The following is a 15,331-nucleotide window of genomic DNA, read 5'->3' on the forward strand; positions in this document are numbered from 1 at the left end:
TTTATGTTTTTAAGATTAAGCAGGATTATGTATATGTAGTTTGATCTCACACTATTTTATCCAATTATATGTTATAAATAGGACGAAAAGATGCGAAAACTTCACAAAATAATTAGCTTCATTTATATAAAAGTCGTACCTTTACATGGAAGTAGATCATTGTCCAAGTCAACATTACATTCAATTAGATAGTGGCTTAAGTTTTATTGTCTAGCCATCTAGGAAAAGTGGGAAGTCCTGGTATAATATTTTGCCATTTAAAGTTCAATAAAAGTGCTACATATGTCAAACACTAAGGTGACGAATCAAAATGTCACAATAGAAAAATAGCATACGAAGAGGGGTATGATAACATCAGGGTATCTAATTTATTTTATGATTGAACTAAACCATCAAAGAATTTCAACCAAAAATAGAGGTTAAATATAAATATTCATATCTTGACTGCTTTAAGAAAATTATAGGTAATATTATTAATAGGAATTATAACTCAAATTTACATGTTTAACGTCCATTGCTATTTCACATAATTTGTTTTTTTTGTATAATTTTTTTAAAAATTTATTGACACGTGCGACGCACGTACTCTCAAACTAGTTAAGTAGACAAATACACATAAGGAGATATGCAATGTATGTATAGGGGAGGAAGCTGGAGAAGCATTCAAAGATTGTGGGTACTTGTAGAAGTGGATTCAAAATTTATGTTCTACTAGCATAATCTTTAAGATTTTTAGTATTAAATGGTTTCGGCTTTAAATGTGATTAAAGAGTTGGCAAGTGAGGTAATGTCCAAAATTGGAGAAAAAGAAAGGTGGAGATTATAGTGCTAATTAATTTGTTATGGAGTTTGGTTTGGTGAGAGGGTAACGTGGTAGCTTTGTTGTGGCGGGGGGGGGGGGGGGGGGGGCGGGGGGAGGGGACACAACACCACAAGAAACACCTACTCACTTTGTTGTACACATCATGAAACAATTTAAAGCTTCTCTCCTTCCTTACCCGTCACAATTTGATTGGTAAGTAAACGTGCCTGTAGACTTCAGAAATAATATATGGCATTTTTAAGACGTTACTTCCTATTCTAAATTGATAGTCACTTTACATTATTTTCAAACGACCTCTTTACGTCGTGTATATATATATACATATTACTACTTTTTTTAGAAAAAAATCTACTATAATGAATTAATGATATAGATATTATAGACATTGAATTGATGCACACAAAAGTTGGACTAATTTTGAGTTCAAGACAGCGGCGCCGGAGCTCGAGAGGAAAACATATTCATATTAAATAAAGGGAAAAGGTGCAAATATACCCCTCATTAAAAAAAAGAGTGTACATATACTCTTGCATTACAAAATGGTGCAAATATATCCTTTTTGCTGAAGGATTTTTTTTTTCCAAAAATTATTTAGTTTATTTTTTAATATGCCACATGACTTTAAAGAAAAGTCTACCCATTTTTTTTAGTAGACATATTTTTCTAAAGTCACATGGTAATTTGTTTTCTGATGGACCAGGTCTGGTTAGTTTAAAATAATGTGTAGACTTATTTTTCACAGAGATATATTTTTAAACGAACCATACCCGACACATCAAAAAAAAAAAAAAAAAGACCATATGGTAGAAAAATATGTCTGCTAAAAAAGATGAGTAGACTTTTTTTTAAAGCCACGCGCCTTTTTTTTAATTAAAAAATAAGCTAAATGATTTTTTTTAAAATTCGTCGGTGAAGAGGGTATATTTGCACCATTTGTGTAACGACAGGGGTATATTTGCACCATTATATAACAACAGGGGTATATATACACCACTTTTTTAACGAGAGGTATATCTGCTTTAAATCGCAAAGTTGAGGGGTATATTTGCACCTTGGCCCTTAAATAAATATAAAGTAGAAGAATTCAGTTCCAACATATAAAGAAAGTGGTTCATTTGAATCCCCTTGGTCCGAAAGTTTACCGGGCTTATATGATACATTTGTATAATTTGAGCCTCTATACATAAGAAAAGCTTTTATTGTAATGGCAAAAATTCAAATTTAGTTTAAGTTGTAGGTTAAATGTCGTATTCTTACATTTTTAATCCCCTTATTAAGTTCTTTGTTTGGTTTAAGACGTATTGATCTAACTCAACATCTTTGAATGAATATAACTGAGCTTATCATTTAAGTCAAAATCTATGTTATGAGTTTTTCCCACATTTTCTTTCCATATATGAGTTATTTTCAGCTACTCAGTTTTTCTACTTTATTTTCATTTACTTTCAATTACTTTTACCAACTCAACTTACTTATAGCGGTGAACAATTGGTCCTAATTTCAATCGTTCTAAATTATTCCCGTCGTTTAAAAATAGTTGTCATGTTTCTCTTTTTCAGAGTCAATTTAACTAATCCTTATAGATAGATTGATTCAATATTTTAAAATTAAAATTTAGATAGTCAAATACGAAAAGCATTATAAGTCACAAATATTTCTCATATCAATAATATAATTTAAGATCTTGATCAAACTTCATGTAATTTGACTTTTGACAAAAGAAACGTCACAAGTATTTTGAGGTGGAGGGAGTAATCAATTTAGTTTATGCAGTAATTTTTTTCTAATACTCAAAAGTTGTATTAATATAAAAAAGGAAATAAAAATAACAATATAAAGATTAAAACCATTTTGTTTATGGACTTGGTAGACCAATAGCAACAAAAGTGTAACAAACCAATTTTCTGCACAAACACTGCTAGTATATTATAATCACAGAAATCAAAACTACAATTGTAAAATGAAACTAAGAAGGAAATTGCAGAACAACAATCAACTAGTAAAACTAGGGAACAATTGAAGAAGATAATCATAAGGAGACGAGAAACATAGACTCAAAGAAAAGGGATGAAAGGAGCGTTTTTTTTTTTTTCCAACAATATGCATGATCCTATTGCCCCCACAAAGGCACTGTATATATCAACTTGGATCCCAAATAAATCTCTTGTTGGGCTGTCTAATTCTTTCCCCTTCACAGTTTAGCTACCGGCCCAATAGCATGGTCAGCCTTTGTCATTTTTTTGCGCGGATTGTCCTTCAAACGCGCTGGTCTTTAATTTTGTCCCTCATATATGCAGTATTTAATTTTTGTCCCTATTTAATGAAAATTTATGGGTTAAAGTATCCTTATTTGCTGGTCTATGAAATCAGAGATTCGGGCGAACCCAAAAAAAAATAAAAAAATCGGAAAGCGGAATTTCATAGCAAATCATGTCTATTCGGACAAAAGTTATGCCTTAAGATCTGACTTCTGTAGAATCCTACAGAAATATGTCGGAGTTATGCCTCAAGGCATAACGTCTATATAGAAACTATGTCTCAAGGCATAACTTCTATATAAAAATTATGTCCTAAAGCATAGTTCTGTAGGATAACTTAATTTCAACAGAACTATGTTTTAAACATAACTTTAACCCGAATAGGCATAGTTTGATATGAAATCTTGCCTTACAATTTTTTTGTTACTCTGTTGGATTTCTATAGAAGTTAGTTCTTACCCGAATAGGCATAATTGCTACGAAATTTTGCCTTGCGGTTTTTTTAATACTCCGTTGGGATTCGAACTCAGAATCTCATGAGTATTTTAGCCACTTAAAATCCCGAAGGATAAAAATTAAAGACCACCCCCTAAAAAGGACATTTGTGCGAATGATCCTAGCCTTCGTCAAATTAACTGGCCCATAAGCATCATCTGATTTAAACCCGGTTCACAACAAAAAACTCATACGTGGTAATTAAGAGCTCGTCTGGATTGACTTATTTAAGGTGCTTTTAAGCACTTTTGTAATGTTTAGATAAATAAAAAATATTTTTAAGCATTTATTTTTAAATTAAAATAACAAAAAAAAATGAATTATAGCTTTTAGCTTATAAGGTCAATAGTCATAAACCCACCCAAACGGGCTCTAAATTAATAAGATATATTCACCTAACTCAACATTTTCGAATTAATAAAGAAATAACTTTTATGAACGTTACGGGCTAAAACAAATTATACATATATTTATAGCTGTAAATCATTTTATTAGTAGAAAAAAAAAAAAAAGTTAACTTAAAATTTCAGATATAGAAATGTATCGAGAAGTATAGGTTTTTTTTTTTTTTTTCTTAGACCGCTGGGAATATAGACAGTTTAATAAGTAATTAGATACTCCATTCCAAATCTGAAATTAAAATGAGTTCGACCGAAAACCCTTCCACCACCGGCGCCACCGTTGACGGCGGCCTTATCATCTCAACCACCGAAACAATACATTCATTTCTCGCCGGAGCTTCATCGGAGCTCGAGCTCTCGGACGACCTGAGAGAACTCGCCTCTTCCCTTATTGATAATCCGACGTTACCGTACAAACATCTGAGATCAGTTTGGGTCGGGTCAAACCCGTCAGACCGACCCGATCTAATGGGGTTGTTATCCGGATGCAAGTTGGTGTTTTGCAGTCCGAAACCCAGAGAAAAAAGTGAGGAACTTAAAGAAAGGTTGAGGAAACTTGAAGAAATGGCGGAGAGGAAAGCGTATGATGAATTAGTGAAGGATATTACTCCGAAGAAAGATGAGGGTGAACCCTTTTCGTCTTATAAAGATCAAATGGGCTTTGGTGAGTTCCTTTACTTATTGGTATTCTTCATGTTCCTTTTTTATAAGAATAGTACACTGAACGGGGTGTATTAGTAATGCTGAGATTATTTTTTTTTATCAGACTGTTTGGTTTGTTGTATAGGAATAGTACCGATATTAGTTATATATATAGGTTTGATCGGAGTCGGCTATTAACTATTAAGGTGAGAGTTGAAAAGAAAGCAAATTTGAACTTTTTAAAAAAAATTGAATTTTCTTAGTCCAAAGAGAGAGAGAGAGAGAATGGTGGTGTAGTGTAGGATTTTCTTTCCGTTGGCATTCTTGAAGTTGTATTTCCTAGTTCCAATTTTAATGACATGGTGTTGGAGTGAAATTGGCCTGAATGGAGCAGAATGAATACATAGGGTTCATAGAGACAACGCCAAATTAGTTTGGAATTGAGGCTTCATTGATATTGATTAGCCAAGAGAAAGCTAAATTTTTGGGAAAAATTTATACTTTCTAAGTCCCCAGTGATATGGATAGAGAGAGATAGTTTAGGAAAACTTTTTTTGCCATGTCAGCATTTTGTGTCTGATAGGACAGTTTTTGAATAGGTTGAGTGTTCAGTAGGAACAACCCTAAGTTTAGGTGTCTAAGTGAAAACTCTTGCCCCGATGGGTTCAGCCAAGGAAAAACATATTTGTACATTTGACAAGGTGTTGTAAAGGAAGATTGAGTTAGAACTAATTTATTATTGAGGCATCATTCATAATCAGACTTGTTGTTTGCATTTGTTTTGGCTACAAAATTTCTCTCGGTCTTTGTGGCTATTAAGCTGTTCTATCTTCGAGGCAAAAATCATGCAGAAATTAATGATGTTTTATTGGAAATTCTATGTCTGATCTGCCATGCAAAGCTCCAGTTTCTTCAAAGGTCTATCTTTGACAGATATATGAAAAATTGATTTCAATTAGTAATGTCATCCTGTTCTGTCTTGTTCTTCGTCGTTTGATTAGGGTTGCAAGTGTTTCTTGCCTCTGTATAGATGTTTCTCTTCAGTCGCGTGCCCTGAGCCTTGTTTCTGCAAGGTCTTTTGTTGTGTTTGAAGATTTAGTTGTTACCTCCTTCTGGTGTTTGACGTGGACAGGGAGGTTAAAATCTTAATTTGACTTATGTATTGTATTTGTGGTAGCTGAGATAAATATTAAGAATGGTTGAAAAGTTAGTTTGATTGATAAAACCATGACGTTGATGACTAGAATTTGAACAGATGAAATTCTTTATTCTTATAAGTTGTATAGAATATTGGAACAGTGTCAAGCATTTTGGAATGTTTTAAAATAGAAAAGGTGTCATGTATTTAGATAGAGGAAGATTTGAAAAAATCAAAAGAAAAGTTGAGCCTGCGAAATATTTTTTATCACTGTGGGTGGAAAACAAAATAGCATGGATAACTCATAATATCACGAATGGATTCACCTACTATTTTATCTTGTGAGCAGACTGATGTTGTTTTCTGGGGTTTAGCATTTCAAGTTCCTTGTATAAAGCCAATATTGGAGTAGGTTCCTTTCTTAACATGGGACTGCACATAGTGGTGAAGTTAATTGTATATTCCGGTGACCATTATAATGGAGGCAGAATAAATGGATCCATTGGCGTCAATTTGTCAATAGAGATGTTGGATGGAGAGGACTCATAAAAAAATAGATGTTGGATGCAGAGGGGCAACTTCTAATGCTAATTTATAGAGATAGGTATGCAATGGAAAATCTTGAAATTGGCAATACAATTTTTGTTTCAAGAATATCTGAAGGAATGGCTCTTCTTTTTCTATTTTTCAAAACGAGTTGCTAAGTTTGAGCTAACATTTAAAAGAAACTTCTGCATTTTGGTTTTCTTTTTCTTTATTTCCCTTTAATTTGTATAACAAGTCTTCTCGATCAATGCTTGTGCCCAGGCTTGCTGCATAGAATATGGTACTTGCGAATGTTTTTCTTCTCTGCTTTTGAAGTTTATGTCTGTGCATAGAGAAAGGAAGAGATAACTCTTATTCAATAAAATTATGAATGAGATGGTTTCTTATAGAAGGGTTAGATGAATAGGAATATTTTCCTGATTACCGGAAATATTAATTGTAAAAAAATTCAGTAAGAATATTCTCTATAATATTTTGTACAACTATGGCATGAGGAATAAAATTAGAGGCATTCTAACATATAGTTGCATTAGGTCTCTCGGTGTTCAATGTGTACTCTCAATTTTAAGGTGGTGAAGCAACTTGATTTTGTAAATCGAAACTAGAAAGCTAAGCACAGTATCTGGAAAAGTTACTATTAAAGAAGCATTTCAATTATATCGTTGCCTAACTTTCATAAAAAATAAAATTGATTTGATGCCATCCTCAAATAGAACTGAATCACGATGGTCCTGTGAATCCATGTGGCAATGGAGAAACATGCGTGACACCAACTTGAATTGATCTTTAACAAAGACAAACATGTAGCCTGATTGGACAATGCTCGCTGACATGTCGCGGTGTTGAAAACTTGAATGTGCAATAACATGACTTGAACTGTGTAATGACACGGTACTGACGGGAAAATATAGACTACCGATGTGCTGGGGGAAAAAGCTTGACAGTCATAAACAAAGTGGGTTATTGCCTTGACAGGTAGGTGACATGGACCGATAACATCAGCACTAGACTACATGAGACTCGTGAGACAGATCTACCAGTAGACTGGAGCTCTCTGGCTGAACGTGTGAGTGAGCGTGGAGAAAATTTGAAAAGGAGATATTCCCATTCTGTTTATTATAACGAGACAAACATCATGATGTTAGAATTGGGTCGGATGATGGAGAATATCAAAGATAGAACTGTAAACTATATAAGAACTTTTAACGACATCTCTCTGTTAGGCAAAAGCTACTTAGATCTCTTGCAAGGTTATAGGATCTTTGCTACCACGCGAAAAGAGAAAACAAGAGGGACTATTCCTATTGAGTTGAGTGATGAACGATGTAGGGGGTTATAAATGTAGAAATTTATGCTGCGTAAAATAGTAAACTTGCCTGAGAATTGGGATTCTTATTATGGAACATTCATTAAGAACATTTTATGTAATATATATACATTTAACCTATGCATATAGAATAAAGTAGAGGCATTATAAACATAACTGCTTTGATTCTCGACTTTTAAATATGATTTCACCTTTTTATTTTTTGTTGAGAGAAGGTCAGTGTATAAATTTAGCACGAAATGTGCTTCAATATTTACAAATATAATCCAGCCTCCACATCTGTATCCTATCTATAACAGCAGGGATTCTAATGTACCTGACAAAGATTTTGCTTCACTAACATTTTTCTTTACACCAAAAGGAAAACAAAAGCATACAGTTGTTAGTTCAGTTTCAAAAGAAAAGTATACAGTTGTTAGAGCTGGCATATTCAGACATCAAGCATTCCTTTCCTATCAAATAGTCCACCGGATTGTAGCTGGTATGGTACACCACCATTTCTGTTGCTCCTTTGAATGCCTTTTCTGTACCAGCTTCTCAAAAAGTCAGTGGTACATCTTCACATTGTTTAATGCATGCAAAAACAGGTGGTTTATACGTTCAGGCTTCATTCCACATACATCTGGCATATAACTGGCAGATTTTCCTGGAGGTTTTCCTGTGTTAAGTATGCTTCATTTGCAACCAACCATGAAAAGCATGCTACTTTCAGTGCTTTTGTTGTCCATATGCTCCTCTATGGCCATGTATTAGGCCTTTGTTCACCAACAGTCAAAAATTTATAGTTAGAGCTAACAGTGAAAGAACCTGAACTATGCATCATCCAGTATTCCTTTCCTCATACAAGGTTTGAAAAGGTTCCAATTATCTAATAAAATCTGTCATCCTGTTCTTTAGGGCTTCTTGTGAAGCTTAAGTTCCACTTATTCTAACTTCTGCATTCGTCAATTGTTAATTTCACATTCTTCTTTAATGAATCTCGTACTGATGAACTTGACCCAATTTTTCTTTTTAAACTGAATGTTAGACGGTTAGACATAATAGGGTTTTGGAGAAATAGTCCTCTTAGTAAATGTGTTGAGTTCTTTTTAGAACTTGCCTCTTGCTTTTTGCCTCTTGCTTCTGTTTTTCTGTTTGTTTGCATGTATTTTGTTGTTGCGGAAGCCAGTCCTTATCTTACTACGTTATTGAGTGGTGCAGCAATTCTTGGGATAGGTTCTATACTGACTGTTACGAGTTATTTGAACAATAAAATCAAACTCCTTAAGCTGCCTTCTTATGAAGTATATAATATCACCTGAGTTGCTGATATCAACACGGTTGATACAGTTACTGCATCCTCATTTGACCATGGGAGTGTGAGAGAGTGTGATGATCTAGGTATCCCTAACTCATAAATAGTGTACATGAGCTTATACTGTCTGGTCTCCCCAGCTTTTCTCATTTTCATTCCTCTTCCACTTGTTCAGGTTAAGTTCTCTGTTAGGATGTTAGGTAGCTCCTTTCTTTACAAGTTCCTTTAGAATCGAATGTTTGATTTGCAGTTTAATTCTCAGTAGTTCTGGTCCTTTGGTGCAGGTTTACATGTTGCTTTAACAATGTTCACTGGCTATCTGTTGGGATATTATGCATTCAGGGCCTTATTTAATCACAGTCCAGCAATGGTAAGTTCTTAAGGTGATTTAATCGTGATTCTATTTGATACAGCTTCCATATATGTGGAGCAACTATATAACCAACCTCTTCTCCCCGCCCCTCGTCTATTCTATCTACTTCCTCCGGTTCACTACTACCTATTGAAGTTTAATTGCTCTTTCTTCAGAGCGCTGCTGGAGGCATTCTTGGATTGGTCATTGGCATGCTTGTAGAGACACTTCTCTTTATTATTAGAACTTCGAGTATGGATAAAAAACCGGCTAGGAAAGCCACTTCTTTCGCAACGAAGCAGAAAAAGAATCAGTAGGCTTCATCACAAGAAGTTGGTTCTTTCTAGTTTCCTGAGAAGTAGGAATAAACTTTTTGGTTTTCAGCAAATCTCATTTATTTCTCCTCCTGTGAATTTTTACGCTGTAAAAATATGTATTTGTGTAGCTCATTATATGTTCGATATATGTATTCCCCTCGCAATGCCAAATTATTTCTAATTGGGAAGTTTTACAATCTTATGGAGTGTAATGTCTTTTTATGTTTTGGCACCTGTAATACAGAAGTTAATCCTTAGTCTTGCTGGAATAGATATGTTTAGATTTTCAAGATCTTAGTGAAGTGAATCCACTTCAGAATTTGGTCGGTTTGAACATCAAAATTTTATTCAATACACAGAAAACAATGTAATTTGTTTAGTATTCACTTGTTTAATGCAAAGACCTGAGAAGCGTGAAATTGAATCCAAAACATGTACTTGGGAGTGTTTAAATTGCTACTTATGCCTTCAAGTTGTGTCAAACGCAACTCAGCCTTAATTAAATGTTGTTACATTTGAATTTGGTACTATATCTTTAAAAGATGAAACCTTAGTACTGGAGTATTCTGTGTAGTCTCTTTGGCCCTTGCAGTGAGTATATTTTTCCTTAAAAATAGTTTAATTAACGAGCAAACTTGTTTAAAATTAATTTTGTTAAGCCCCAAAAGACGAGTATACAAGCTGGCAATTATTTGTTTTGTGATATTAAATCAGGTCAATGAGAACATGTGCGACGTGATTAACAAGAACGCAAAGAAGACGTAAGGCGGTTAGGTTGGAAAGTGAGGTCCGACCAGAGATCAATTGCATATCAATAAAAAAAAAGGCAAGTAGACGTAACAAAGATTTTATGTTACTCCTTATGTTACTCCCTTCGTCCCAATTTAAGTGTCTCAATTTGACTAAACACGACGTTTATGAAATAAAGATTTTTGAATTTTGTGATCCTAAATTAAAATGTATGTAATGTACTAAAATGTCCTTTGAATCTTCTGATTATAAACTTGCACTGCATGATGTTTGAATTATCAACTTACTAAATATAAGAAGGAGCCCTTTTTGAGACAGACCAAAAAGAAAAGTAAGACACGTAAATTGTAAATTGGGGTGAAAGGAGTATTTTTATTTTATTTTATTTTATTTTTATATAGAAGCCATAATAATCTATTTTTACAACCAATAGAGTTGCTTAGAAGGGGATGGTCAATGCTATGCACAGGCCCAACATGAAGGACATTTATATGTATAGTCTCGAGTTAAATCATCTGTTTGAGGTGTTAGAAAAATGGAAAGTTGGGCATGTCAAAGTGTAATCATTTGTTTGCCTTGGATGGAATTTTTTTGGAGGGAAATAAGCTGGTTTTGGAACTAATTTTTATTAAGGGTACAATGTGACCTCTTTACTCGAGTTGTGCTAGTTTGCGCCAACTCGAATTCTGCCAGCACCCTTAAAAATAATATTTCTCAAAAAATATTTCATTTCAAGTGGGACAGGAAGACAACAAGAAGCCAAAAGAACCGGAGTTGCCTTACTTTTACCATCATGAAAATAATAATGGCTATTTAAAGTAATTTTTTTAATGCAATTTCTAGTTATGTAAATTATTTTTTAAGAAAACTTAAAGATTGCATGTTCGAGTCACGGTCAAAGTAAAAAAAATTAACTATAAAATTCAAATTGTATCACATAAATTGAGAAAAATCATTGTTTATGAGGAAGTAGAGTAATATTTTTTGAAAAGAAAGATAGTAATTTACATCTCATGCACCACACATGCGCCGCACATGAATCCCATGAAATAAACTTAGTTGGAATATGGCCAGTACAATTTTTCGTGATGAAATGTACGCATCGTTGTATTTATCAACCAGTTTCTGAATAGCGCTAGTTATAATTTTCATATGCTTCGAATTGTTCAAACCTATTTTAAAAATTTCTTTTATTTCTAAATTAAAAAATTATACCTTTTACTTAATACTCATTTTTTTCAAAATTCTAATTATAAACATATAATAGCGAAAAATGAGGCCCCAAAAATTTTGGTGTAGATTTTCAAGATCTTAATTTATAAACCTCATCTTGCTGAAATAGATCTGTTCAGATTTTCAAGATCTTAGTGCAGTGAATCCACTCTAAAATTTGGTCGGTTTGAACATCAAAATTTTATTCGTGTACTCGTTTGTTTAGTATTCACTTGTTTAATGCAAAGACTGAGAGAAGCGTAAAAATGAATCCAAACATGTACCTGGAGTGTTTAAATTGCTACTCATGCCTTCAAAATTTGTCAAAGGTAACTCAACCTTAGTTAATGTTGCTACATTTGAATTTGGTACTAGAACTTTGAAAGATGAAACTTTAGTATCGGAGTTGTTTGCAATAATTTTTTAATATGCGGAAAATAAACTGCAACCACAGATAATATCTGAAGAAATATATTTTTTATTGATGAATTTTACAGGTACAAATCTATTTATTCCCTTGATTCGTCTTTCCTAATATTTCTCCGTAATTGGCCGTCAGTAGCGTCTTTCTTGAATGTAGAAGACATCCTTGTGATGTATTTGATCTTCAAGAACGCTTGGCAGTTTGATAAAGGTAATATTTGATGCCTTGATCTCTTTGTGAGTATCCCAGGCATTTATGAGATTTTTGAGATATGCTTTGATCTCTTTGTGAATATCCCTGGAGTTTATTGGATACTCGAGATGTCTTTTCAAGAGAATATGTGTCCTTTTATATAGGCGTGAGCTAGGTTACGGTAGAGTAGCCTCCAAGAAACCTAACAGACTTAGAGTTTGAAGATGGACTTGACTCATCTTGTAGAGTCTCATAAAATTTCGATGTCCACAAATGCCCCCTAGTTCAAGGCTTGTCAAAGTGTAGACTTACCGAAACTAAAAGGCGAGACTTGAAGTACCCATGAAAATGGAGCTTCCATCTTCGATTTTGTGACTCCAAATATTGCAGATTTGATTTGTGAGAGAAGAGATGAAGGGCAGATTTGGTCCCACTGGGCGTGCCAATTTGTTTGCAACAATTTTTTAATATGCGGAAAATAAACTGCAACCACAAACAAAAGCTGAAGAAATAGAGATTTTATTGATGAATATTGCGAGTACAAATCTTTTTATTCCCTTCATTCTTCTCTTCTAATATTTCTCCATAACTCAAGGGCCATTAGTAGCGTCTTTCTCGTATGTAGGAAGACCTCTTTGTGATGTATTTGATCTCCAAGGACGCCTGGCAGTTTGACAAAGACAGTATTTGATGCCTTGATCTCTTTGTAAATATCCCAGACATTTTTTTGAGATATGTTTTGATCTCTTTGTGAATATCCCTAGAGTTTGTGGGATACTCGAGATGTCTTTTCAAGAGAATATGTGTCCTTTTATATAGGTGTGAGCTAGGACTTAGGGTAGAGCCTTCAAGAAACCCTAACAGACCTTAGAGTTTGAAGATGAACTAGTCGTCTTGTAGAGTCCCATAAACTTTCGATGTGCACGGAAGCATTATATGCTTTCTCTTTGGCCTTTGCATTTATGTTTTAATGAACTTTTTGGCAAGCTCTCGTAGTAGTTATTATAGTAGTACAATATTTCTTTTCACCTGTTTTGCCTTAGGAATTCTCTGCAAAAGCTTAAAAGTAAAAAACCCAACCAGTTGTTTGATTTGATTTGATTTGGTATTGGAAAAAAAAATTGATCATAATTGGCTTGGTTAATTTTTAATTAAAAAAAGTCAAATCAAATAAAACCAACTCTACATTACATGTATATAAATTTTTTATATAAAAGATTTACTTATAATGTAATTTATAGATCTTAAAATTTTTAATAATTTTTGCCTTTTAGCATATAATTTAAAGCTTGGACTTAGATTTTGAATGTTTCAATAAATTTTATAGCCCCTAAATGTTAGTGGGCAATTCGCACGAATGCCGTTATTTTGGGGTGGTCTTAAATTTTTGTCCCTCAAATTTGAAATCTTTAACTTGTGCCCTTCGCTAAAAATCCCTTGATTTCGGGTTCGAACCCCCGCTCAATAAAAAAAATTAAAAATCGCAAGGCAGAGTTTGAATTCGCAAGGCAGAATTTTGCCTTCAACATTCTGCCTTAAAACTCTACCAAACCTCTGTCTTGCGATTTTTTTTTTTTTAATTGAACTGGGTTTCGAACCCAGAATCTTGGGTATTAGGCGAAGGACAAAAATTAAAGACCAGTGCTTTTGAAGGGCAATCTGTGTAAAAAAAAAAGAATGTTGGCAACTCAAATAAAGCCCAAACTAAAACTAAATCAATACTAATGCTTATAACAAAAGTAATTTTAATCCTAACACTAGGAATGACAATAATGTTGGATATCTATTCTTTGTTTGCATTGTTAATTTAGACAATAAAAATACATAACTTATTTTTTTTCTTTATCATGTAATTAATACTTATTAGCCATAATTATTTTAGCATGACTTATTATTTTTAGATGATGATCATTTTCATTATGCCTTATTAATTATCAATAATTATTTTATGCTATTTCATTATCTTGTTTGCTGAATATTTTATCACAATGTCATCACTCATTTCACATTTTTTTTATTTTCTTAAGAAACACCTTCATTGTATAATTGTATCTTACCAGGACTAAAGAAATATTTGAAGTAAAAGTTATATTTTGTATGCAGATTTTTCCGGGAAAAAAACCCAGAAAAATATGAGAAAATCAATAAACCCAACTTTTATTGGTTTGGTTTATCGATTTAAGAACCTGATATAATTGATTTGGTTTGGTATTTGAAAAATTCGAACCAACCTTGTCCATATACACCCCTACCCGTACCACTGACGGCTTGAATAGTTGGGGTTTTAAAATTACTGGATTGGACCTGTGGCCTTCAACTAAACGATTCACGGTACTAACCAGTCCAACTAAATTTATAACCCATCCCAATTAAATTAAACCTGACCGACTTCCCTTTTAACCAAACCCCTAATCTTCATCTCCGTCAATTGACAATATCCAAATCCCGTCAGTGACATAAATATGCCCAACCATTAACGTGGTGGCATGACTGAACCATTTCGAATAGTTTGATGGCATATTTGAGTTTTTTCCCAATTTTTTATCCTACTTCATTGAAAATTAGATCACAATATCCTTCGATGCCCAAACATGAATAATAATTTCCCAAAACTCTTATTTTTCACTCGGTAAACAGTGGCCTCACTTATAGCATGATGATCAATTTCTTTTGTTCACTCAGAAAATAATGGCCTTTATACCTATGTTTGAATGAAAAACTTGCTAAAGGTATAACCTAATACTCATACGAAATAAAGAATTAACACAAAACGAAACAGAAATATAAACCTTGTCCAGTGATCAAGACGTCCTAACCAATTTGTGTGTACCTTAATTATTTCATAGGGTATTTCCACCGCAGTAACAATAATTTTGCCTATCAAAATTTAGATAGATTAGAAGAAATTATCTATCATTTTTCTTGTTTCAGTTGACATTTGAACCATGGTCTTTCACAATTTTTAGCTTACTTCATTGACCACTGAACTACATCCTTAAATGTACTGACATTAATTATACTTTGCTACGTTAAAAAAATAGTATTACAAACAGGAAAAAATGGTTACAAAGCCAGGCATTTAGAGGTTCAGGGGTGGAACTCCGGAAATAAATTGAAAGTTGATAACTTCCATGCTCTTTGACTATTCTATCAAGTATCT

The 15,331-nt window shown here is 33.4% G+C and overlaps 1 protein-coding gene across 1 annotated transcript; it reads left to right on the forward strand.

The window, feature by feature from the left end:
• Positions 1-4,142: 4,142 nt before the first annotated feature.
• LOC132635306 (uncharacterized) lies at positions 4,143-9,890 on the forward strand. Its single transcript, XM_060351634.1, has 3 exons — positions 4,143-4,641; positions 9,209-9,294; positions 9,453-9,890. The coding sequence occupies exons 1-3, from the start codon at positions 4,218-4,220 to the stop codon at positions 9,591-9,593; spliced, it is 651 nt and encodes a 216-aa protein (XP_060207617.1). The 5' UTR covers positions 4,143-4,217; the 3' UTR covers positions 9,594-9,890.
• The last annotated feature ends 5,441 nt before the right edge of the window (positions 9,891-15,331 follow it).

This window comes from Lycium barbarum, chromosome 4 (assembly GCF_019175385.1).
Source record: "Lycium barbarum isolate Lr01 chromosome 4, ASM1917538v2, whole genome shotgun sequence".
Taxonomy (NCBI): Eukaryota; Viridiplantae; Streptophyta; class Magnoliopsida; order Solanales; family Solanaceae; genus Lycium; species Lycium barbarum.

What these genes read in the sequence shown, in the direction of transcription:
- LOC132635306 (XM_060351634.1), top strand. Translation starts at nt 4,218, where the DNA reads ATGAGTTCGACCGAAAACCCTTCCACCACCGGCGCCACCGTTGACGGC. An exon ending in TAAAGATCAAATGGGCTTTG is followed by an intron (nt 4,642 to 9,208) that starts GTGAGTTCCTTT and finishes CCTTTGGTGCAG; the next exon opens with GTTTACATGTTGCTTTAACA. An exon ending in TTAATCACAGTCCAGCAATG is followed by an intron (nt 9,295 to 9,452) that starts GTAAGTTCTTAA and finishes CTCTTTCTTCAG; the next exon opens with AGCGCTGCTGGAGGCATTCT.